This window comes from Triturus cristatus, chromosome 5_1, assembly GCF_964204655.1.
Source record: "Triturus cristatus chromosome 5_1, aTriCri1.1, whole genome shotgun sequence".
NCBI classification, from domain to species: Eukaryota; Metazoa; Chordata; class Amphibia; order Caudata; family Salamandridae; genus Triturus; species Triturus cristatus.
Genome location: NC_140587.1, coordinates 579,619,336 through 579,645,624, shown reverse-complemented (window position 1 = coordinate 579,645,624; position 26,289 = coordinate 579,619,336). Strand labels below are relative to the sequence as shown.

Below are 26,289 nucleotides of genomic sequence, written 5' to 3'. Positions count from 1 at the left end.
TCCTCGCTAGGACGGTTGCCCCCGGCGTGTGCCACGGTGGTCCGGATCTGGCGGCAATCGGTCAACTCCATCGGATGGCGAGGCAGGCTTACGCGGGCCACCCCACTGTGGCAGGGTACCCTGCTCAAGGAGACGGCACGTTTGGAGGGCTTTCGCTATTGGGACGTAATTGGGATTTCCACGCTGGGAGACGTAATGAGGGGGGTGTCGCTCAAATCATTCCAGATGTTGCAGGCTGAATTTGAGCTGCATAAATCCCAGTTTCACAGATACCTTCAATTGAGACACGCTCTCACACCTAGTGTCCAACATCTGGACACTCTGCCAGAGTTCCACCCGCTAGAAGGCAGACTCTTGGTGGGGGACCTCGGGGATCACAAAATCCGAAAGATTTATCAGACGCTGACAACATACATGAAAACCACCCTAGATACTACCAAGGAGACGTGGCAGAGAAAGAATATCTCTGGAACTGGAGAAATCAAAATCATTGACAATGACATCAGCAGCCTTTGAACAAGGCAATTACAAGAAGAATTAGACAAGCAATTGATACACTTGCCAGCTTGGCTCCTGAACAGAATGAATTTACAAATTTGAATATCAAGAGAAGGCAAATAAATTTTAGCTAGAGCAGATAGTACAAACAAGAATTATAGTTTTAAGTGAAAGTGTTTTTGTATCTATGTCAAGGTCAAAAATACATCCTATAGCATTCACACCGGAGGAGATTCTGTCTTACTTATTAAATCTGGCACAGGCTGGCCAAATCTCGCTTCAGAAGGTCTTTGTAGTCACAATTGTTATGGTCTAGCAGGCTCTTCGAAGAGTTTCTCAAAGGACTTTTCAGGGTCTATCTGCCGGTTAAGCATCCTCCTCCACTCTTGCAATAGAATACAGTACTGTCACAGATAAGGAAGAGCACATTTGAACCCATCCACAAGACATACATTACGTTTCTTTCCTGGAAAATTGAGCTTGTATTGGCATTAATATTGGCAATGAAAATAAGTGAAATACAAGCTGTCATCATTCAGGAGCCTTTTATGCAGTTCAGGAATATGTGATCCTCCGAACAAACCCAAAATTAAGTTCTACGGTACTGTCAGAATTGAATTCAAATGAACCGATAGTGTTGAAGACATTCTTTCCGGAAAGATGTAACAGAAAGAAAATTGCATTCTTTAGATGTCAAAAGATGTTAAAGATTTAGCTTCACAGGACTAAAAAGATCAGGTCAGCTACTGGTAGCATACAGTGCTTCTATGAAAAGATTTCAGCTTTCCAAACAAGGTATAGCACTGTGGATAGCGGCTGCTATACATTTCTGTCATCAAAAGGCTGGCAGACCTTTACAGACTAAACTGAGAGCACATTCTACGAAAAGTGTATTAAGTTCCATAGCCTTGTTCGCCGGTGTGTTTATCAAGGACATTTGCAGAGCAGCACAACTCCTTGGAATCCACAGTGCTACATGATGTGGCAGGGGAGCAGGTGGTGTTACGAAATCTATCTAAGTAAAGGCGAGCTCTCATTATAATTTCTATCTCGCCATATGTTGATATATATCTATTATGTGGGTCTATATATATATATATATATATATATATATATATATACATATTTGCATATTTATGTGTATGTATTACCTACTGGCGGTCGCCAGTAGGTAGTTATAGTTAGGACCCCTTTTCCATAGGAAAACCTCAACATTCTATTTTGAATAACTTTGGCGCCGGTCGATGAATCCTCGCGAATTTCTCAAAATAGGTGGGGCGCTACGCTCCGCTCCTACCCTGAAAGTCTCGGGGGGATCCGTCAAGCGGGGGCTGAGATAAAAGGGGGGTCCCAAAACGCGTTTTCCCCATGCATTTTTCCATAGGACCTTTAGAACGAGCTACAGCCCGAACGGCTGAACAGAATTACTCGAAATTTGGCAGAGAGGTAGTCCCTAGGTCAAGGAAGTGCCTTTTGTAGGTTTGGTGTAAATCTGTTCAGTAGATTCTGAGAAAATAGCCTTTAAATCAATATATATATCTGAGCCCGCTTACGGTACGCTTACCGTACGCTTACCGTAAGCGTACGGTGGCGTGCGCGAGCGCGATTCTGATTGGCTCTTAGATCTTAGTAAACATTCGAATCGGCCGAAACCAGGAAGCGGCGGCCGCCATTTTGTGTATTTCACTCAGAAAAAAAAGAGTGAAAACAAGAAAAGGGGGCAATGAGGAGAGTTACAGACCCCCTTACATTTGTGAGGGGGTCAAAGAAGGACTGTAAAGTACAAAGAAAACATTTATTGATTTTAAAAAAAATCACGGGGTACGCGTACGGTAAGCTTACGGTAAGCGTACGGTAGAAAAAAAAAAAAAAAAAAATGAAAATCAGATTTAAGTGTTTAGATATTAGGGGGCTCTAAAAAGAGCCGTTGTGTTTATGAAATGATTTTTTAGTGGTACCTACAAGTAAGTACCGATGCAGAGTCTAAGGTTCAAGAGGAAGACTCTGTTCCCTTCATCATTGAAGTGCACACCATCTCCTCTATAAATGTCTTGCATGTCATAACGCAAGTTGTTGTGGTAAATGGCACCCATACCATAGTCACGGAGGAAAGCAGAAACAGATTTGTTGACGTGCTTTCTTGCTTTGTCATCGCACCGCGTGCCCACCGAGCGTGCACGGCACTAACTGCGTAAAGTGGGCGCGCGGTGCGCGAAGCGCACCGCGTGCTCACTGTGCGCGCACGGTGCGCGAAGCGCACCGTGCGCGCACGGAACGAACTGCGTTAAGTGGGCGCGCACGCCACGAATGGCGTAAAGTAACTTAGCATTTAAAAAACCGTACAAATTCACTGAAAAAACCATAGGTTTCACACACGTTATAGTTAGGAATTAGCATTTAAAAAACCTTGCAAATTCACTGAAAAAACCATAGGTTTCACACATGTTATAGTTAGCGGAAATTTTACTGATAAAAAACCAATGAAATTCCCCCGTTATAGTTAGTGCAGGCAACTATAACTCACGCGACCGCAATCTTCTGCTGATGACATATGTGTCTTTATGAAAAAAAAATATTTGTAATATATGTATAGCTAAAAATGAATGGAAGAAGACATGGGCAAATAAGTGTCTAAATACAGTATTAGCATCAGCAGAGGATTGCGGTCGCGTGAGTTATAGTTGCCTGCACTAACTATAACGGGGGAATTTCATTGGTTTTTTATCAGTAAAATTTCCGCTAACTATAACATGTGTGAAACCTATGGTTTTTTCAGTGAATATATATATAGATATGTATTTATGTATACCGTACTCTTAAACTGCTGGTCATTCTGATTCAAGCACGCGAATCTATGAAAGATCCAATACTGGAGAAGAAAATAAGTTACTTCCCTGTAACTGTGGTACTCCAGTATTGGCATCTTTAACAGGTTCACATGCGGCCCACTTTCCTCATGAGGTTCACCTTTTTCTTGATACTGTTCCAGATTCACACTTGTGCAAAAAAATCTGAGCTAGGGAAACCTCTGTGGAGAGTGTTCTAAAGAGTGCTCTGACCTGATTGGTTGGAGTTTGGTTTCTTTTAAAGTATAGGGATAGGGTAGGTGAGAATTCTCTGGCCTTTAAAGGCTATGTTTAGCATTGTACTGCTTTTATAGTTTTACCGTGGAGCTCCCAGTTTGACTATGGGGAATGATTCAAGCATGTGAATCTATGAAAGATGCCAATACTGGAAAACCACAGTTACAGGTAATTAAATTATTTTCTTACACTTGTCAGATTTAAGATTGCTTTAGTGGTTTCAGGAACACTGTTTTCACATGTACAATTAGCTGCTCTGTTTCGAATCTGCTTTAAACAGAATATGAATGGTAAAAGTCAAAAATAAATATATTTTGGGGTCAGTCCACTGGTGTCTCGATAGAAAGCCTGTAATATGCAGTATCAAAGGACTTGATTAACAGTTTTGAGTCAGCCTCCTAATATGTTTCCAGTTGAGGGTTTCCAAATATCCCATGAGCTTTATGCACGAGAAGGAGCATGCAGGTTAAGTTGCAAGATATTTGCACACGATTAGATGTGGCGTGTTGGTAGGAGCTGCCAAATTTGGAAAGTGGGGTAGGTACGAATTTCCGCCTCTGCTCAGCATTCTGTGAATCTTGGCAAATCCCTTAACCTACCTTGCCTACAAAAAAAAAGAAACAATGGAAATTAATGTGCAAGTATGCTATAAAAACTGCACACAAAAAAATCTGTGCCTTTCAGGTGTAAAAGCTGACACACAAATAAAGAATACACTACATCTTCTAGTGCTCTTTTCATAGGGATAAACCTGATAACTAATGCAATTACTTCTTGTCCATTTGACTGGACTTCTAAATATATAAGATTTCTATGTTTCCCTGAGTGCACACTAATTTGCATAGTTAAGAAATATAAACCAGATCTTCTGGAGCTGTTACTGACAGATGTTACTGCATTTGAAATCATTTCAGCCTGCTTATTTTAAGGGCTGGTGTGCTGCCTCGCTGAGTATCCTGGTAAGAGGAAATTGTATTTTCACTGCGACGGGTTGTAGTAGTCCTATGGGAAAAACTAAACGGCAGAATAAATTCATAAATCTACTGACCTTGTTTTGGGACAAGATACTGAAATAATTCAAAACTATTTTTGATGTTAATTAGATATCCAATTCAGTAGTGATATTGGATTTTTTATAAATATTTAGGAAAAGTGACTTAAAAAGCTAGACTTTGCCTGCCTGAACCTCAAGTAGGCTACTTAGCGTTAGCTTTCCAGAAGCTGGCCCCTCTCTGTGCTTTACCTTAATGAGGTGTGAAAACTGCTCCCAAAGCAGAATCAATTGCTTGGGCATTTTGGTAGGAAGACCTAGATGTGAGGTGCGTGACTCCTATCCAGCTCAGAAAGGACAGGTGCTGAGGGTTTGGGAACTTCATTCATTTGAAAGGAGCCAGGGTGAGGCCTGACTACTTATAGTAAAGTGTAAGGGGAGTCCTGGGGAAGATAAGTCTTTGGTTTCCTGGACTCTCTGTAGGACGCTTCGCATCTGCCCAGTGGGAGGGTGATTTGGTCCAAGAACTAGTTTGATGTTTTCAAACTCTCTCTCATGCGTGGCCTGTCCTTTTTCCTATTTAGGACCAACCCTGTAGAACTCTTTACCTATCTCACTACGTGAGGAAACCGTATATGGTGTATTCCGCAGAAGCTTGAAGACTTGGTTCTTCAATTTCTAGACTCCTTCTTGCTTGATCTCAGCTTTCCTCCAGGGGTAGATGTGCACCCTACAAATTCAATTTAACAATAATTAATAATGTAGTTGAGGGAGAAGAGGACACTGCTTAATTTCCATCTTGGATTTGTCTCGTAATAGTTAACTGTGGGATAGTTTGCAGCAATGCAAACCGGATGTGCTGAAAAAGTCAGAAGGTAAAATCTTTGACAAGGACAACCAACTTGTTGTACACAAACCACATTCTATCATAATCAACCGGCAATCGCACTGAGGTCTTGGCTCAGCTATGAACAGTGACTTCTGATTGGCGCTTTACTTGTTCTAAGCGCTTTTGCCTTTAATCTTCAAAAATTCATATCTCTGGTTCCCCCTATTTATATTTTGGTCGTTTTGGTGTAACTTTGTTCATTACATTTTTCTGTATTTTTAGAAATTGAATTTGTGATTTTTATTATGCTGTATTTTGACTTATTAATTGATTTTGTACTGATACCTACGTAACATATTTTCATAAGTTAAGACTGTCTGCTCTGCACCATAGCTACCAAGGGGGTTGAACACAGGTTTAAATAAGTGAAATTGTGTTTTACCCTGACAAGTGTGTGGATTTATTTTGTATCGCAGTCTCACAACCACCCCCAATAAAAATCCCCTTTCCTACACATATTATTCAGATATTATAATTTTTTACGGAAGCCTTCAAACTAATTGTCTTCTCAAAAAGCTTTTCTAAAGACTTCCAACTATATAATATTGTGGTTTATGATAGTAGTTACTCAGTTAGAATGCATTGTTCTTTCCCCCAGGCACGGCCACAATACTTGTCACAATGGACTGATGCATATAAGGCATACGACTATATCGATAGGGACAACAGCTGGATAAATCCGTAGGGCTGAATTCACAAAGGTAAACTGAGACGGAAGGCTAACTTTACGACTTTTGGTATTCACAAAGGACATTTACTACTCGTAAATGCCCTTTGTGAATACCAAAAGTTGAACTTTACAACTTTCGGTATTCACTTTGTGAATACAAAAAGTCGTAAAGTTGAACTTTCATCTCATTTTACCTTTGTGAATCGGGCCCTTAGTTTGCATACTCATTATAAGCCCATGACCTGTGATTGCATCCTGAAGGTAGGAGAGAAGGACTTCTGCTAACGGGCTTTAGACACAGTTGAAAATAGACATGTATCTGCTACCGCTGCAATGAAGATCCACTGATCACAGAAGATCTTTTGTAAAGTTTGGGGCACTGAAAGTTTGTATGCATTGCAAAATCTAAAATATTAGAGAAAAAAATAAAAGTGCTCACTGAGGTTATATGGAGGAACACCTGGCGAGAACAAAGAGAAGCATTCCAGTAGACCCTGCTAAAAAGTTTAATAAACAGACTTGATGCTGTATTAAAAATACACACAGACTATTATTGACTCTACTTATATAACATTTGTCATTTTCTTTTTTTTAGGAACGTCAGTATTTTGTGTTTCCCCAAATGCATTATTTCCTTTTGACCTTTGTGATGAAAGCTGCTTGCATAGAAGAGACGAATACCTGATACAGTGCTACCAACAATTGTTACAATTTATTACAACGTATGGACCCGGAAGGGTTGTTTCTACTAATGAAGAATAAAAAGTGTTATACGGCTTGTACGGGATGCCATATACAAATTCCTTCTAGTTTATAAGTAGGCAATGTTGCAGTTATTCTTAGAAGCCATGTCAGGAAATACTTCATGCTTTGAAAATTATTTACAATACTGTGATGAAGAAGTCTTAAAAACAATATAACTATAAATATAACAGTACACTAAGTAACAAACATGATGATACATTTAAAAGTTTTATCAAATTACATTATTATATTAATTCAAAATTGTACTCTTTTGGAACAGTTTTATTTTTTAACGGCAATAGATTTTTATTGGCTGCAAATTGTATTATGCTTGGTGTTTTATATAGTTTCTTTGCAGATGCCAAGTAACCATAGGATGGTAAAAGAACATTAAAATGCTATAAATATGTAGCAGTGATTTTACCGCTTTGTAAATTTATTGTATTTAAAGAAAAATATAGAAAATGGAGGGACAGACAAAGCAATAGTTATCAATAAAGGGATTCACTGGTGACTACTATGAACCTGCCCAGGCATATACATCTCTACTTTAATACCAGCAAATACTAGCAAGCAGTTATATTGAGAATAGATACCCAGTGAACCCCTTCACTGTTTAGTGTATGCAGGAGAATATGTTTAGACTCTTACCTCCTGAGGAGGCACCACCTGCTAACGTGTAATGAATCTTTTTAATTTGTTTCTGTGCAATAACATGTCAACACCTGAGTACAATTTATTTGGTTGCTACCTGGATGACCACAGCATTCTCCTTGTGTGTCAGTAGACATTTCCACATTTTCCAGTGATATTATAAAAAAAAATATATATATATATATATATATATATATATATATATATATATATATATATATATATATATCTATATGTGATCAAGTCAGCGTGTAGCTGTCGAAACGCGTCATGCTGGGCACTTGCTGTTTGAAATGTAGCTGAACAAGGATGCAATAAACTTGCACTGGAAACGCACGTTGTGGTCCGTACCTGCTTTTTCTGTGGATTGAAAATCGAGTCAGGAACTCTTATCTCTCTATATATATATATGTATATATATATTATCTACTGGCGGTCGCCAGTAGATCGTTATAGTTACAACCTAGTTTCCATAGGAAATCTCAAAATTCTATTTTGAATAACTTTGGCGCCGGTTGACGAATCCTCGCGAAATTTTCAAAACAAATGGGGCGCTCCTTTCAGCTCCTACCCTGAAAGTCTCGGGGTGATTCGTCAAGCGGGGGCCGAGAAAAAGGGGGGGTCCCAAAACGCGTTTTCTCCATGCATTTTTCCATAGGACCTTTAGTCGAAGGTACAGCCCGAACGGCTGAACAGAATTACGTGAAATTTGGCAAAGAGGTAGTCCTCAGGCCAGGCATGTGCCTTTTGCATATATGGTGTAAATCCGTTCAGTAGTTCCCGTGAAAATCAAAAGTAAAATCATATACATATCTGTGAGATCTGATTGGCTGTCAGCACTTCATCCAAGAAGTGTTGGCAGCCATCTTGGGACCAATATACATGATAACACCTCATTAAAAAGCATTGCAGTTAATAGAAGGTTTTAAGACTTTAGTTACATTATAAATCATTTGTTGATGGTACCATACTCATTTTAGGAATTGTGGTATGTTCTAAGGTGATTTTACCATGTGAAAAAGCCTTCTGCTGGGATATCATGAATCATGTTTGAGAGAAAACTATTTTCACATGCTTTTCCCACAGAGGTTTGGAAGGTGACCTATAAGCTAAACTGAGAGCATATTTTCTGTAAATTCACATTATCTTTCTCAGTCTTGTGAGAATGAAGTCTGACATTCTCAGTAAAACATGTACATCCAACAAGGGCAGAGACTGTCAGTTGATTCCTCTGTGTTCTACTGCAGCTTCCCAGAGTGTTCCAAAGAACAACTAGAGCGCTAACAGTCTTACTTATGACAAAGGTATGGCACACCTGAAGCCATCTTGATTGGAATAAAGTGGTAACGTTTAAAACATTTAATTTAAAAAGGAACAATATGAGAGGGTTCATTTTGCCATAGAATGTATGATTAGTGCTGCATAAAGAAAAATTAGGGCACATTTTGAGTGACTTCTCAAATCCTCTTCTATTTCATTAAAGAATTCTGACATGCAGACTGAAACATGCACTTTCAATACCAGCAGCAGATTTCCCTGGTGAGCTGGAGCTTTACTACAGTGATCTAATGAGCAACTAGAGTGCTAACATTCTGAATTTATGGCAAATGTGTGACACATCTGAATGCCTTCTTCATTGAATCAAAGTAAAAAACTGACAGTATGCCTACTGAGGAGACTGCAGTAAATGAGGAAATTAGGAATCTGCATAACAAGGTTCCCAAGATGGCCACAAGAGACAAGAGAGCCCAAATGTAGCACAAATATCACCGAGATGTAGCCCAAGTATAGCCCAATGACAGAAATCCCAGTGTTTTAAAGAACAACTAGAGCGCTAACAGTCTTACTTATGACAAAGGTATGGCACACCTGAAGCCATCTTGATTGGAATAAAGTGGTAACATTTAAAACATTTAATTTGCAAAGGAACAAAATGAGGGGGTTCATTTTGCCATAGAAATGATGATTAGTGCTGCAGAAAGAAAACTTAGGGCACATTTTGACTTCTCAAATCCTCTTCTATTTCATTAAAAAGTTCTGACATGCAGACTGAAACATGGGAACCAAAGTAAACAAGCATTGAAAATGCAATAGGTCTCGCCCTCGTTTAAGTTAAAGCAATTCTGTTTATAATTAGGTGGCTTTTTAGCTTTGCTTTTATTAGTGTTTTTCAAAATTTCATATACATACCATGCATATGTATGCATATATGTATATGTTTGCATGAATTTATATTTATATAGATATGCAGATTATATGTTTATATATGTATATATATATACACATACATATATAAATGCATATGCATATATATGCATATATATATATGTGCATATGTGTGCATGTACAAAGAGGTAGAGAGGTAGAGGTGTAAAGGTAGAGGTGTAGAGGTAGAGAGGTAGAGGTAGAGAGGTAGAGAGTAGTAGAGAGGGAGGTAGAGAGTAGAGAGCGAGTAATAGAGAGTAGAGAGTGAGTAGTAGAGAATAGTAGAGAGTAGTAGAGAAAGTATCAGAGTGAGTAGTAGAGAGTAGTAGAGTGAGTAGTAGAGAGTGAGTAGTAGAGAGTGAGTATTAGAGAGTGAGTAGTAGAGAGTAGTAGAGAGTGAGTAGTAGAGTGAGTGGTAGAAAGTAGTAGAGAGTAGTAGAGTGAGTAGTAGAGAGTAGTAGAGAGTGAGTAGCAGAGTGAGTAGTAGAGAGTAGTAGAGAGAGAGTAGTAGAGAGTGAGTAGTAGAGAGTAGTAGAGAGTGAGTAGTAGAGAGTGGTAGAGAGAGTAGTAGAGAGTGAGTAGTAGAGAGTGAATAGTAGAGAGTAGTAGAGAGTGAGTAGTAGAGAGTGAGTAGTAGAGAGTGAGTAGTAGAGAGAGAGAGTAGTAGAGAGTAGTAGAGTAGTAGAGCGTGAGTAGTAGAGAGTGAGTAGTAGAGAGTAGTGGAGTAGCAGAGAGTGAGTAGTAGAGAGTAGTAGAGAGTGAGTATTAGAGTGAGTACTAGAGAGTAGTAGAGAGAGAGTAGCAGAGAGCAAGTAGTAGAGAGTGTGTAGTAGAGAGTGAGTAGTAGAGAGTGAGTAGTAGAGAGAGTAGTAGAGAGTGAGAAGTAGAGAGAGAGTAGTAGAGTAGTAGAGAGTGAGTAGTAGAGTGAGTAGTAGAGAGTAGTTGAGTGAGTACTAGAGAATCAGTAGTAGAGAGTGAGTAGTAGAGAGTGAGTAGTACATAGTAAGTAGTAGAGAGTAGTACAGAGTGAGTAGTAGAGAGTAGTACAGAGTGAGTAGTATAGAGTAGTAGAGAGCGAGTAGTAGAGAGTGAGTAGTAGAGAGAGAGTAGTAGAGAGTGAGTAGTAGAGTAGTAGAGAGTGAGTGGTAGAGAGTAGGAGAGAGTAGTAGAGTGAGTAGTAGAGAATAGTAGAGAGTGAGTAGTAGAGCGAGTAGTAGAGTAGTGGAGTAGTAGAGAGTGAGTAGTAGAGAGTGAGTAGCAGAGAGAGTAGTAGAGAGTAGTAGAGAGTAGTAGAGAGTGAGTAGTAGAGAGTGAGTAGTAGAGAGCGAGTAGTAGAGAGTGAGTAGTGGAGAGCGAGTAGTAGAGAGCGAGTAGTAGAGAGCGAGTAGTAGAGAGTGAGTAGTAGAGAGTGAGTAGTAGAGAGTGAGTAGTAGAGAGAGAGTAGTAGAGAGAGAGTAGTAGAGAGAGAGTAGTAGAGAGAGAGTAGTAGAGAGTAGTAGAGTGAGGAATTGAGAGTGAGTAGTAGAGAGTAGTAGAAAGAGAGTAGTAGAGAGTGAGTAGTAGAGAGAGAGTAGTAGAGTAGTAGAGATTGAGTGCTAGAGAGCAGCAGAGAGTAGCAGAGTGAGTAGTAGAGAGTAGTAGAGAGTGAGTAGTAGTGAGTGAATAGTAGAGAGTAGTAGTAGAGAGTAGTAGAGAGAGAGAGTAGTAGAGAGTGTAGTAGAGAGTGAGTAGTAGAGAGAGAGAGTAGTAGAGAGTGTAGTAGAGAGTGAGTAGTAGAGAGTAGTAGCGAGTGAGTAGTAGAGAATGGTAGAGAGTGAGTAGTAGAGTAGTAGAGAGTGAGTGGTAGAGAGTTGTAGAAATTAGTAGAGTGAGTAGTAGAGAGTGAATAGTAGAGAGTAGTAGAGAGTGAGTAGTAGAGAGTAGTAGAGAGTGAGTAGTAGAGAGTGAGTAGTAGAGAGTAGTAGCGAGTGAGTAGTAGAGAGTGAGTAGTAGAGTAGTAGAGAGTGAGTAGTTGAGAGTGAGTAGTAGGTAGAGAGTAGTAGAGTAGTAGAGAGTGAGTAGTAGAGAGTAGTAGAGAGTGAGTAGTAGAGAGTGAGTAGTAGAGAGAGAGTAGTAGAGAGTAGTAGAGACCCAGTAGTAGAGTAGTAGAGAGTAGTCAGTCAGTGTCAGTCAAGTCAGTCAGTCTGTCAGTGTCAGTCAATCAGTGTCAGTCAGTGTCAGTCAATCAGTGTCAGTCAGTCAGTGTCAGTCAGTGTCTGTCAGTCAGTCAGTGTCAGCTAGAGCAGCTCTGCTGACCTGGTTCTCTGGCTCTAAAGCAGCTCTGCTGACCTGGTTCTCTCTCTCTAAAGCAGCTCTGCTGACCTGGTTTCTCTGGCTCTACAGCAGGTCTGCTGACCTGGTTTCTCTGGCTCTAGAGCAGCTCTGCTGACCTAGTTCTTATGCTACAGAGCAGCTCTGCTGATCTAGTTCTCTGGCTCTACAACAGCTCTGCAGACCTGGTTCTATGGCTCTAAAGCAGCTCCGTTGACCCAGTTCTATGGCTTTGAAGCAGTTCTGCTGACATGGTTCTCTGGCTCTATAGAAGCTCTGATGACCTGGTTCTCTCCCTCTAAAGCAGCTCTACTGACCTGGTTTCTCTGGCTCTGCAGCAGCTCTGCTGACCTGGTTCTCTGGCTCTAGAGCAGCTCTGTTGACCTGGTTCTTAGGCTCTAGAGCAGCTCTACTGACCTGGTTCTCTGGCTCTAAAGCAGCTCTGCTGACCTGGTTCTATGGCTCTAGAGTAGCTCTGCTGACCTGGTTCTCTGGCTCTAAAGCAGCTCTGCTAACCTGGTTCTCTGGCTCTAAAGCAGCTCTGCTGGCCTGGTTCTCTGGCTCTAAAGCAGCTCTGCTGACCTGGTTCTCTGGCTCTAAAGCAGCTCTGCTGACCTGGTTCTCTACCTCTAAAGCAGCTCTGCTGACCTGGTTTCTCTGGCTCTACAGCAGCCCTGCTGACCTGGTTCTCTGACTCTAGAGCAGCTCTGCTGACCTAGTTCTTAGGCTCTAGAGCAGCTCTGCTGACCTGGTCCTCTGGCTCTACAGCAGCTCTGCTGACCTGGTTTTCTGCACTCACGACGCACGCACCTGACTTCGCGAAAATATATTTAAAAATAATATAAGTTTCTTATAAGTACAAATATATTATTTTGATGAATATCTTACATAATCTCTTGCCTTAATATGTATATTAAAGACACGTACATATCATTTTGGAATATACATTTTTTTTGCGGGAGTCGCGCACCCAGCGCGCCCCAGCACGTATATGATGTCACGTGGGACCCGCAAGCGCGCAAACATCTTGTACCGTAATGCGCATGTGTTGCGAATGCGCGGGAGCAGGAGTCGCAGACTGGTCGCATACCAATCGCGCATATCACGTGATATTAAATGTATATGATGTAACTGAAAAACACGCAGCCGTCGCACACCATACGCGGATCCTTCATGACTTTTCTAAAAGAAAATGATATAAATATATTAAAATAAAAAATGAAAACAAGAAAATTAATCAATATTTCAGTTTTAATTAAAAAATGTTTTTTTTGCAATTTTCAGAAAAATATATGTTATTTAATGAATAAAATATTTATAAATAAACAGTTAAAAAATTGTAGAAAAGCAGTACAAAAAAATAGATATAACTACTATCACACTTAAAAGTTAGCATTTAAAAAACCTTAGAAATTCACAGAAAAAACCATAGGTTTCAGGGGTGTTATAGTTAGCTGTCCATTTCACTCGTACAAAGCCATAGAAATTCCTCCGTTATAGTTAGTTCTGCTAACTATAACTCACGAGCCCGCAATGCACTGCTGATGATGTCACATATTGCATCATTCATGACATGGTCAGTGACATCACTGATGACATCACTGATGACATCTCAAATGACATCACTGATGACATCATCCACTTGACAATCCGATACACCACATCATACACTATTATAACCTTTCATCACTCACTGTAAAATACAGAGTACCATATTTGAAACCATTGACACACCAATACCAGTTACTACATACCCACTCACTGATTCCTAAGTCTACACACACAACTACCCATTCAACAACAGAATCATCTATACATGCAGTCATTAATTAATAGAACACTATCAAATGCACTTATACACATATATAGACATTGACACATCAGCAGTCATCTTAGTCGGTTATGCAGTCATCCTACTCACTCATGAAAAAAATGTATCGCACTTAAATTTACTCACTTACACAATTATCCAACGACACCTCATTTATTCAAACACATAGTAACTCATCGTTAATATGTTAAAAAAGCACCATTACAATTATACACTCATTCATATATTTACTCTCACAATCACTGACTCTTACACAAACTTATTTATATACACCAACTCTCATATACAATGCCTTTTATTTTTTTACTTTGTTGAAGATGTACAACTAAACATATATTCGCTCACCAACACACAAATAAATACACTCAGTCACCCAAACAACTGTTTCCACATGCACTCTTAAACCCATACACCTAGTCAATCAACCATTCACACATCTATGCATAGAGTTACACACACCCCATCCAACCACACACAAACTCAGTGTCCCATACAAATACTCACCCAACGAATCAATAACTAATATACACACTCATGTAGTTAGTGACCAACTGAGGCAGCATGTTATAAAACAACAGAGACAGTGCTGCACACATTCACATAGTTTCGTTACTAATCCATGTATTAAGTGAGACACTTTTAATTACTCACTTAAAAAGACAGTCAGACAGCTACTAAATCCTCCTTCCAGACAGTTATATATCCACTCAATCTTCAATACAGATTGGTATATATATATATAATACATATTTAAATTTCAAACTAAACCACATTCAGTGGATGATGTCATCAGTGATGTCATCAGTGATGTCATTTGAGATGTCATCAGTGATGTCATCAGTGATGTCACTGACCATGTCATGAATGATGCAATATGTGACATCATCAGCAGTGCATTGCGGGCGCATGAGTTATAGTTAGCAGAACTAACTATAACGGAGGAATTTCTATGGTTTTGTACGCGTGAAATGGGCAGCTAACTACAACACCCCTGAAACCTATGGTTTTTTCTGTGAATATATATATATATATATAGATATATATATATACTGGCAGTCGCCAGTAGGTAGTTATAGTTAGGACCTATTTTCCATAGGAAATCCACAACATTCTATTTGGAATAACTTTGGCGCCCGTTGACGGATCTTTGCGAAATTTTCAAAACTTTTAGCCAGCTCCGGTCCGCTCCTATCCTGAAAGTCTCGGGATGATTTGTGTAGAGGGGGCTGAGAAAAAAGGGGGGTCCCAAAACGTGTTTTCCCCATGCAATTTCCCATAGGACCTTTAGCCGCAGCTACAGCCCGAACTGCTGAACGGAATTACACCAAATTTGGCAGAAAGGTAGACCCTGGTTCAGAGTCGTGCCTTTTGCTTAAATGGTGTAAATCCGTTCAGTAGTTCCTGAGAGAATCAAAAGTAAAATCACATATATATCTGGACGGAGCCTAACCACACATCTCATCGTGAGATCTGATTGGCTGTCAGCACTTCATCGAAGAAGTGTTAGCAGACATCTTGGGACCAATATACATGATAGCACCTCATTAAAAAGCATTGCAGTTAATAGAAGGTTTTAAGACTTTAGTTACATTATAAATCATTTGTTGATGGTACCATACTCATTTTAGGAATTGTGGTATGTTCTAAGGTGATTTTCCCATGTGAAAAAGCCTTCTGCTGGGATATCATGAATCATGTTTGAGAGAAAACTATTTTCTCATGCTTTTCCCACAGAGGTTTGGAAGGTGATCTAAGCTAAACTGAGAGCATATTTTCTGTAAATTCACATTATCTTTCTCAGTGATGTGAGAATGAAGTCTGACATTCTCAGTAAAACATGTACATCCAACAAGGGCAGAGCCTGCCAGTTGATTCCTTTGTGTTCTACTGCAGCTTCCCAGTGTGTTCCAAAGAACAACTAGAGCGCTAACAGTCCTACTTATGATAAACGTATGGCACACCTGAAGCCATCTTGATTGGAATAAAGTGGTAACTCTTAAAACATTTAATTTAAAAAGGAACAAAATGAGGGGGTTCATTTTGCCATAGAAAGTAAGATTAGTGCTGCAGAAAGAAAAATTAGGGCACATTTTGAGTGACTTCTCAAATCCTCTTCTATTTCATTAAAAGATTCTGACATGCAGACTGAAACATGCACTTTCAATACCAGCAGCAGACTTCCCTGGTGAGCAGTAGCTTTACTACAGTGATCTAATGAGCAACTAGAGTGCTAACATTCTGAATCTATGGCAAATGTGTGACACGTCTGAATGCCTTCTTGATGGAATCAAAGTAAAACACTGAAAGTATTCCTACTGAGGAGACTGTAGTAAATTAGGAAATTAGGAAACTTCATAACAAATAAGTCTCCCAAGATGGCCACGAGAGACAAAAGAACACAAATGTAGCACAAATATCACCCAGATGTAGCCCAAGTATAGCCCAATGACAGAATGTCCCAGAGTGTTTTAAAGAACAACTAGAGCGCTAACAGTCTTACTTATGACAAAAGTATGGCACACCTGAAGCCATCTTGATTGGAATAAAGTGGTAACACTTAAAACATTTAATTTGCAAAGGAACAAAATGAGGGGGTTCATTTTGCCATAGAAATTATGATTAGTGCTGCAGAAAGACAAATTAGGGCACATTTTGTCTTCTCAAATCCTCTTCTATTTCATTAAGAAATTCTGACATGCAGACTGAAACATGCACTTTGAATACCAGCAGCAGACTTCCCTGGTGAGCAGTAGCTTTACTACAGTGATCTAATGAGGAACTAGAGTGCTACCATTCAGAATTTATGGCAAATGTGTGCCACATCTGAATGCCTTCTTGATGGAACCAAAGTAAACAAGCATTGAAAATGCAATAGGTCTCTCCCTCGTTTAAGTTAAAGCAATTCTGTTTATAATTAGGTGGCTTTTTAGCTTTGCTTAGTGTTTTTCAAACTTTCATGTACATAACATGCATATGTATGCATATATGTATATGTATGCATGCATTTATATTTATATAAATATGCAGATTATATATATATGTTTATGTATGTATGTATATATATATATATATATCACATACATATATATAAATGCATATGCATATCAATGCATATATATATGTGCATATGTGTGCGTGTAGAGAGAGGTAGAGAGAGGTAGAGGTGTAGAGGTAGAGGTAGAGAGTAGTAGAGAGAGAGGTAGAGAGAGGTAAAGAGGTAGAGAGCGAGTAATAGAGAGTAGAGAGTGAGTAGTAGAGAAAGTAGCAGAGAGTGAGTAGTAGAGAGTAGTAGAGTGAGTAGTAGAGAGTAGTAGAGTGAGTAGTAGAGAGTAGTAGAGTGAGTATTAGAGTGAGTAGTAGAGAGTGAGTAGTAGAGAGTGAGTAGTAGAGAGTGAGTAGTAGAGAGTAGTAGAGAGTGAGTATTAGAGAGTATTGGAGAGTAGTAGAGAGTGAGTAGTAGAGTGAGTAGTAGAGAGTAGTAGAGAGTGAGTAGTATAGAGTAGTAGAGAGTGAGTAGTAGAGTGAGTAGTAGAGTAGTAGAGAGTGAGTAGTAGAGAGTGAGTAGTAGAGAGTAGTAGATAGTGAGTAGTAGAGAGAGAGTAGTAGAGTAGTAGAGAGTGAGTATTGGAGTAGTAGAGAGTGAGTAGTAGAGTGAGTAGTAGAGTGAGTACTAGAGAGTAGTAGAGAGCGAATAGTAGTAGAGAGCAAGTAGTAGAGAGTGTGTAGAAGAGAGTGAGGAGTAGTAGAGAGTGAGTAGTAGAGAGTAGTATAGAGTGAGAAGTAGAGAGTAGTAGAGTGAGTAGTAGAGAGTGAGTAGTAGAGAGAGAGTGAGTAGTAGAGAGTGAGTGAGTAGTAGAGAGTGAGTGGTAGAGAGTAGGAGAGTAGTAGAGAGTGAGTAGCAGAGTAGTAGAGAGTGAGTGGTAGAGAGTAGGAGAGAGTAGTAGAGAGTGAGTAGTAGAGAGTAGTAGAGAGTGAGTAGTAGAGAGCGAGTATTAGAGAGTGAGTAGTAGAGAGTGAATAGTAGAGAGTGGGTAGTAGAGAGAGAGTAGTAGAGAGAGAGTAGTAGAGAGTAGTAGAGTGAGAAGTAGAGAGTGGGTAGTAGAGAGAGAGTAGTAGAGAGTGAGTAGTAGAGAGTGAGTGGTAGAGAGTAATAGAGTGAGTAGTTGAGAGTTGTAGAGAGTGAGTAGTAGAGAGTGAATAGTAGAGTAGTAGTAGAGAGTAGTAGAGAGAGTAGTAGAGAGTAGTAGAGAGAGAGTAGTAGAGAGTGAGTAGTAGAGAGTGAGTGGTAGAGAGTAGTAGAGTGAGTAGTAGAGAGTAGTAGAGAGTGAGTAGTAGAGAGTGAGTAGTAGAGAGTGAATAGTAGAGTAGTAGTAAAGAGTGAGTAGTAGAGAGTAGTAGAGAGAGAGTAGTAGAGAGTGAGTACTAGAGAGTGAGTGGTAGGGAGTAGGAGAGGGTAGTAGAGTGAGTAGAGAGCGAGTAGTAGAGCGTGAGTAGTAGAGAGTGAGTAGTAGAGTAGTAGAGAGTGAGTAGTAGAGAGTAGTAGAGTGAGTAGTAGAGAGTAGTAGAGAGTGAGTATTAGAGAGAGTAATAGTAGAGAGTGAGTAGTAGAGAGTAGTAGCGAGTGAGTAGTAGAGAGTAGTTGAGAGTGAGTAGTAGAGAGTGAGTTGTGGAGAGTGAGCAGTAGAGAGTAGTAGAGAGTAGTACAGAGTGAGTAGTAGAGAGTAGTAGAGTGAGTAGTAGAGAGTGAGTAGTAGAGAGGGAGTAGTAGAGAGTGAGTAGTAGAGAGTGAGAAGTAGAGAGAGTAAGAGAGAGTAGTAGAGAGTGAGTAGTTGAGAGTCGTTGAGAGTGAGTAGTAGAGAGTGAGTTGTGGAGAGTGAGCAGTAGAGAGTAGTAGAGAGTGAGTAGTACAGAGTGAGTAGTAGAGAGTAGTAGAGAGTGAGTAGTAGAGAGTGAGTAGTAGAGAGAGAGTAGTAGAGAGTGAGTAGTAGAGAGAGAGTAGTAGAGAGTGAGTGGTAGAGAGAGTAGTAGAGAGTGAGTGGTAGAGAGTAGGAGAGAGTAGTAGAGAGTGAGTGGTAGAGAGTAGTAGAGAGTAGTAGAGAGTGAGTAGTAGAGAGTGAGTAGTGGAGAGTGAGTAGTAGAGAGCGAGTATTAGAGAGTGAGTAGTCGAGAGATAGTAGTCGAGAGAGAGTAGTAGAGTGTAGTAGAGTGAGAAGTAGAGAGTGGGTAGTAGAGAGAGAGTAGTAGAGAGTGAGTAGTAGAGAGTGAGTAGTAGAGTGAGTAGTAGAGTAGTAGAGAGTGAGTAGTAGAGAGTGAGTAGTAGAGAGTAGTAGATAGTGAGTAGTAGAGAGAGAGTAGTAGAGTAGTAGAGAGTGAGTATTGGAGTAGTAGAGAGTGAGTAGTAGAGTGAGTAGTAGAGTGAGTACTAGAGAGTAGTAGAGAGCGAATAGTAGTAGAGAGCAAGTAGTAGAGAGTGTGTAGAAGAGAGTGAGGAGTAGTAGAGAGTGAGAAGTAGAGAGAGTAAGAGAGAGTAGTAGAGAGTGAGTAGTTGAGAGTCGTTGAGAGTGAGTAGTAGAGAGTGAGTTGTGGAGAGTGAGCAGTAGAGAGTAGTAGAGAGTGAGTAGTACAGAGTGAGTAGTAGAGAGTAGTAGAGAGTGAGTAGTAGAGAGTGAGTAGTAGAGAGTAGTAGAGAGTGAGTAGTACAGAGTAGTAGAGTGAGTAGTAGAGAGTGAGTAGTAGAGAGAGAGTGAGTAGTAGAGAGTGAGTGGTAGAGAGTAGGAGAGTAGTAGAGAGTGAGTAGTAGAGTAGTAGAGAGTGAGGGGTAGAGAGTAGGAGAGAGTAGTAGAGAGTGAGTAGTAGAGAGTAGTAGAGAGTGAGTAGTAGAGAGCGAGTATTAGAGAGTGAGTAGTAGAGAGTGAATAGTAGAGAGTGGGTAGTAGAGAGAGAGTAGTAGAGAGAGAGTAGTAGAGAGAGAGTAGTAGAGAGAGAGTAGTAGAGAGAGAGTAGTAGAGAGTAGTAGAGTGAGAAGTAGAGAGTGGGTAGTAGAGAGAGAGTAGTAGAGAGTGAGTAGTAGAGAGTGAGTGGTAGAGAGTAGTAGAGTGAGTAGTTGAGAGTTGCAGAGAGTGAGTAGTAGAGAGTGAATAGTAGAGTAGTAGTAGAGAGAGAGTAGTAGAGAGTAGTAGAGAGAGAGTAGTAGAGAGTGAGTAGTAGAGAGTGAGTGGTAGAGAGTAGTAGAGTGAGTAGTAGAGAGTGAGTAGTAGAGAGTGAATAGTAGAGTAGTAGAGAGTGAGTAGTAGAGAGAGAGTAGTAGAGAGTGAGTAGTAGAGAGTGAGTAGTAGAGAGTGAGTGGTAGGGAGTAGGAGAGGGTAGTAGAGTGAGTAGTAGAGAGCGAGTAGTAGAGCGTGAGTAGTAGAGAGAGAGTGAGTAGTAGAGTAGTAGAGAGTGAGTAGTAGTGAGTAGTAGAGAGTAGTAGAGTGTGAGTATTAGAGAGAGTAATAGTAGAGAGTGAGTAGTAGAGAGTGAGTAGTAGAGAGTAGTAGCGAGTGAGTAGTAGAGAGTAGTTGAGAGTGAGTAGTAGAGAGTGAGTTGTGGAGAGTGAGCAGTAGAGAGTAGTAGAGAGTAGTAGAGAGTGAGTAGTAGAGAGAGTAGTAGAGAGTGAGTAGTAGAGAGAGAGTAGTAGAGAGTGAGTAGTAGAGAGTGAGAAGTAGAGAGAGTAAGAGAGAGTAGTAGAGAGTGAGTAGTTGAGAGTCGTTGAGAGTGAGTAGTAGAGAGTGAGTTGTGGAGAGTGAGCAGTAGAGAGTAGTAGAGAGTGAGTAGTACAGAGTGAGTAGTAGAGAGTAGTAGAGAGTGAGTAGTAGAGAGTAGTCGAGTGAGTAGTAGAGAGTGATAGTAGAGAGAGAGTAGTAGAGAGTGAGTAGTAGAGAGAGAGTAGTAGAGAGTGAGTGGTAGAGAGTAGGAGAGAGTAGTAGAGAGTGAGTGGTAGAGAGTAGTAGAGAGTAGTAGAGAGTGAGTAGTAGAGAGTGAGTAGTGGAGAGCGAGTATTAGAGAGTGAGTAGTAGAGAGTGAGTAGTAGAGAGAGACTAGTAGAGTGTAGTAGAGTGAGAAGTAGAGAGTGGGTAGTAGAGAGAGAATAATAGAGAGAGTAGTAGAGAGTGAGTGGTAGAGAGTAGTAGAGTGAGTAGTAGAGAGTAGTAGAGAGTGAGTAGTAGAGAGTGAATAGTAGAGTAGTAGTAGAGAGTAGTAGAGAGAGAGTAGTAGAGAGTGAGTAGTAGAGAGTAGTAGCGAGTGAGCAGTAGAGTGTAGTAGCGTGAGTAGTAGAGAGTGAGTAGTAGAGAGAGAGTAGTAGAGAGTGAGTGGTAGGGAGTAGGAGAGGGTAGTAGAGTGAGTAGTAGAGAATAGTAGAAAGTGAGTAGTAGAGTAGTAGAGAGCGAGTAGAGAGTGAGTAGTAGAGTAGTAGAGAGTGAGTGGTAGAGAGTAGTAGAGTGAATAGTAGAGAGTAGTAGAGAGTGAGTAGTAGTAGAGAGAGTAGTAGTAGAGAGTGAGTAGTAGAGAGTGAGTAGTAGAGAGTAGTAGAGAGTGAGTAGTAGAGAGTAGAGTAGTAGAGAGTAGTCAGTGTCAGTCAGTGTCAGTCAATCAGTGTCAGTCAATCAGTGTCAGTCAGTCAGTCAGTGTCAGCTAGAGCAGCTCTGCTGACCTGGTTCTCTCCCTCTAAAGCAGCTCTGCTAACCTGGTTCTCTGGCTCTACAACAGCTCTGCTGACCTGGTTCTCTGGCTCTAAAGCAGCTCTGCTGACCCGGTTCTATGGCTCTAAAGCAGTTCTGCTGACATGGTTCTCTGGCTCTAGAGCAGCTCTGCTGACCTGGTTCTCTCCCTCTAGAGCAGCTCTGCTGGCCTGGTTCTCTCCCTGTAAAGCAGCTCTACTGACCTGGTTTCTCTGGCTCTACAGCAGCTCTGCTGACCTGGTTCTGTGGCTCTAGAGCAGCTCTGCTGACCTGGTTCTTAGGCTCTAGAGCAGCTCTGCTGACCTGGTTCTCTGGCTCTAAAGCAGCTCTGCTGACCTGGTACTATGGCTCTAAAGCAGCTCTGCTGACTTGGTTCTCTGGCTCTAGAGCAGCTCTGCTGACCTGGTTCTCTAGCTCTAAAGCAGCACTGCTGGCCTGGTTCTCTGGCTCTAAAGCAGCTCTGCTGACCTAGTTCTTAGGCTCTAGAGCAGCTCTGCTGACCTGGTTCTCTGGCTCTACAGCAGCTCTGCTGACCTGGTTTTCTGCACTCACGATGCACGCACCCGACTTTGCGAAAATATATTTAAAAATAATATAAGTTTATTATAAGTACAAATATATTATTTTTATGAATATCTTACATAATCTCTTGCCCTAATATGTATATTAAAGACACATACATATCATTTTGGAACATAATTTTTTTTTGTGGGAGTCGCACACCCAGCGCGGCCCAGCACGTATATGACGTCACGCGGGACCCGCAACCGTGCAAATATCTCATACCGTAATGCACATGTGTCGCGAATGCGTGGGAGCAGGAGTCGCGGACTGGCCGCATACCAATTGCGCACATCACGTGATATTAAATGTATATGATGTAACTAAAAAACACGCAGCCGTCGCACACCATACGCGGATCCTTCATGACTTTTCTAAAATGGCGGCTAGAATGCGCGCACCCACCGGATGTGTACGCTTTGAGTGCGCAACTCTGAAAAAAATTGGAATTAAAAAAAAAAAAATAATAATATAAATATATTAAAATAAAAAATGAAAACTAGAAAATTCATCAATATTTCAGTTTTAATGAAAAAATTTTTTTTTAAATATATAATGTTATTTAATTATTAACATATTTATAAATAAACAGTTAAAAAACTGTAGAAAATCAGTACAAAAAAATAGGTATAACTACCATCACACTTAAAAATTATCATTTAAAAAACCTTTGAAATTCACTGAAAAAACATAGGAGTCAGACGTTATAGTTAGAAATTAGCATTTAAAAAAGCTTTGAAATTCACTGAAAAAACTATAGATTTCAGAGACGTTATAGTTAGAAATTAGCATTTAAAAAACCTTAGAAATTCACAGAAAAAAACATAGGTTTCAGGGGTGTTATAGTTAGCTGGCCATTTCACTCGTACAAAACCATAGAAATTCTTCAGTTATAGTTAGTTTTGCTAACTATAACTCGCGCGCCCACAATGCACTGCTGATGATGTCACATATTGCATCATGTATTGTGTATTAGAGGCTGTATGGAGGTGTGAGTGGTTTTGTGGATGATGTAATCAGTGATGTAATTTGAGATGCCATTTGAGGCGTCATCAGTGATATCAATGACCATATCATAGTGATTTAATATGCAAGGTCGTAAGCAGGGCATTTCGGGGGCTAAAGTTATAGTTAGCTTAGGTAACAATAACTGCGGAATTTAACGGGTTTTGTACAAGTGAAATCTGAGCTTAACTATAACGTCCCTGTAACCTTTGTTTTTTCAGTTAATTTCTATTCTTTTTTAAACTTTTAATCCTAACTGTAACTTGTCACCTTTGAGAGTGGCTGAGTGAGTGGCTGTGTAAGTCTGTGAGTTGGTCTGTGAGTGCCTGCATGTTTGTGGGTGTATGAGTGTCTGTGTAGCTCTGTGAGTGGGTGTGTGCTGGCCTGTGTGTCTGTGAGTGGGTCTGTGAGTGCCTGTGTATGTCTGTGAGTGGGTGTCTGAGTGGTGCTATGCATTAGTTTATTTAAAAGGGAGAACCATGGACTCTGCTCCCACAAGGAGACAACAAGAAAGAAACCACTCATCACAGTCACTACACGTCAGATTGTGCTCCAATAGATAAACAATTAATTAAGCTCCATTAAAGATTTCATATGAGTTTTCAACATGGAATAAGAGAGGAATCACACTTGCTTTGCCTTCGCCAAGCCCAAGACGTTAGGATCATTTGTGCTGTACTGAAGTGGAGCTTCAGCTGGGGCACCTGCTATTTTTATATTTGTAAGTGCTTCCCGTTGATGTTTAACTTCTGTGAAATCAGCACCAGGGCCAGAATCGAACCTCTTTCTTTCCAAGAAGAGTCCTCAGTTTGGCGAAAACGTCTGCCCAACTGGAGTACTTTCATTTGGGTAATTAGTAAGTGCTAAGTTGTTGGGTACATTTATGTGCATATTCTACACTACAACTACGTAAAGTACCATGAGGTGTGCATGTAATTTCAGCAATGTGATTGTTCCTCAAGCGTTTTCATCCACAATTCTGTGATAACATGAATCCTTGGCAAGCGAAGAAGAGGCCCCACTGAAATTCAATGCAGGCGCCGGGCTCTGAGCGGCCCCAGAGACCCTATCCCCTGGGGCCAGGCTGAAATTCAATGGGGAAGGGGGGCCACGTAGACTCCACCCAGGCCAATTTCCACCCTGGGGACCCCATCCCCTGTGGCCTGGGTATGTCTCCCTGGGTGCCCTGGCCATAACCTGATGCTTCTGTGTACCTATGATGTGTAGCTAAGCATCTGTTTAATAAAAAGAATTATAAAATAAATAAGTGGAAGCCTCAATGCCTCTCCAACTTTTTCACCATTGAAAGGGCACAGAGAGCACTGATACTGCCGCCAAAGCCCGGTGCCACTCCCCAGAACAATAATAGCCAGGATCCTCAACTACAGGAACAGAGACGCTATACTGCAAGCGGCCCGCACACAAGGTGACCTAGCCCACAAACATGCTACTATCCGAGTTTTCCCTGACTTTATGCAGAGACAGAGGTGCACCTTTGAAGAGGTCAAGAGAGCGCTTTGCAACAAAATCCTCATATACATGATGCTATTCCCGGCTAAACTCAGGGTGCTGGACAATGGCAGGTCCTGGTACTTTGCGACATCGGAGGAGCTGTACAACTGGCTGGAAGTGGGGATAGGCGGCCAAGCAACAGCAGAGACTGGACTAGAAACGGAAGAGGCGAGGAGACAGATAGGTGAGCAGTCCATAGGAACCACATGCAGAAGTCGTGGATGAGGGGACTTCCCGGGAGGAGCGTTCTCTGAGTCCGCCTAAGTGACATAGATGGGTTGAGAGCCTCAATCACCACTTGGTTATTGCTTTATTTTTTTGTTTGATATTTTTATTAAGATTTTTTGTCAATATACATCATTATTGTAATAACTGAAAGCATTATACAGACTATAGAGAAGTCCCATTCTTACATATGTCCTTTCTGCTCGAACAGAGAGCTTTCCCCTGTTCGTCGCTACTCCCAGGCTTAGGATTGGCAAACGTATACATATCAACCCTATCTTGGTCTACAGTACTATAACATTGAAGATATCAAGCAACATAAGATATTATAGGTCAATTTGTGCATATTCAGCCATGCGTATACCTGGTGTGTGTGCATTGATCTTCATTTGTCTGTAACTGCATTGCGTTGTAGAGAGCCACAGATCTCTTTACCATAGAACTCTGTAATTTAACAGAGTATTCGAAAAAAAATACAAACCAAACAAGAAGGAAAAAGACAAAAGAAAGGGGGGAGGGGTGGGTCCATCAGGTAATAGGGGTGAAAGTCCATTACTATTGTGATGTATTGACCTCTTGGCAAGTCTACTGTAAGGGGTTGTGTGGTGGCCCTGGAGCCCGCACCACAGTCCCGCCATATACATAAGTATACAGTTTCTATGTCCCGGTTGCCTATAGCGGCCCTCGTACTTTTTGGCTGAGTGCAGCTTGACTCGTATTGCTATCGTGCTCCGTGTTATCTGGAGTAAGTGCGTTCTGGAGCGCCACTAGTGTTGCGTTCCATTGGGATGTGATCGGATATTTGCGTAGCCCTACGGCGTCTTCCCTATGCAGCGCTGCTCCCTCTGCTTTAGCCCAATTCAGAATTGAGAGAGACGATGCTTGCAATGTTGGGGATTGTCTCGCCTTCCAGTGCTTAGTAATAAGGCGTTTGGCAACCACCATACCCAAGTCTAGAAATCTGTTTTGGTTCTATGTGCCTTGTCTCTGGCAAACAGTCCCAGTATGCATGACTCCCACTCTCGTGGAATTGTCCTGTCAGTGCAAGAGTTTATATGTTGTACCACCCCCTCACAATATATTTGAAGTGCTGGGCATGCCCATATCTTTGTAAAAAGTCGGCATCGACAAGCCCCCAATGCGGGCAACCTGCATCAAGCCTGCGGTACTATCTGTTAATTTTATCAGGAGACAGATATGCCCCGTGTAATATATAGTGCTAGATTAAGCGGAACCTGGCATTACGTGGGACTGCAACATGACTACCCAAGATCATTTTCCATTCTTTGGTTGTGCATGGGCGCTGCAGATCTATCTCCCATTTTGCCCTCAGGGATACCAATTCTTTTGTGAGTGCAGACGCAACGCCTCCGCGAGCCATTTCTGAGAAGTC

At 40.9% G+C, this 26,289-nt stretch overlaps 1 protein-coding gene across 2 annotated transcripts in view; it reads left to right on the top strand.

The window, feature by feature from the left end:
* MCMDC2 (minichromosome maintenance domain containing 2) overlaps positions 1-6,893 on the top strand; it is a 1,176,074-nt gene extending 1,169,181 nt beyond the window's left edge. For both annotated transcript variants that reach the window (XM_085604114.1, XM_085604113.1), the window contains one exon: positions 6,727-6,893. In XM_085604114.1, the coding sequence (XP_085460240.1) occupies positions 6,727-6,893 (167 nt within the window). The remainder of the gene's footprint in view (positions 1-6,726) is intronic.
* The last annotated feature ends 19,396 nt before the right edge of the window (positions 6,894-26,289 follow it).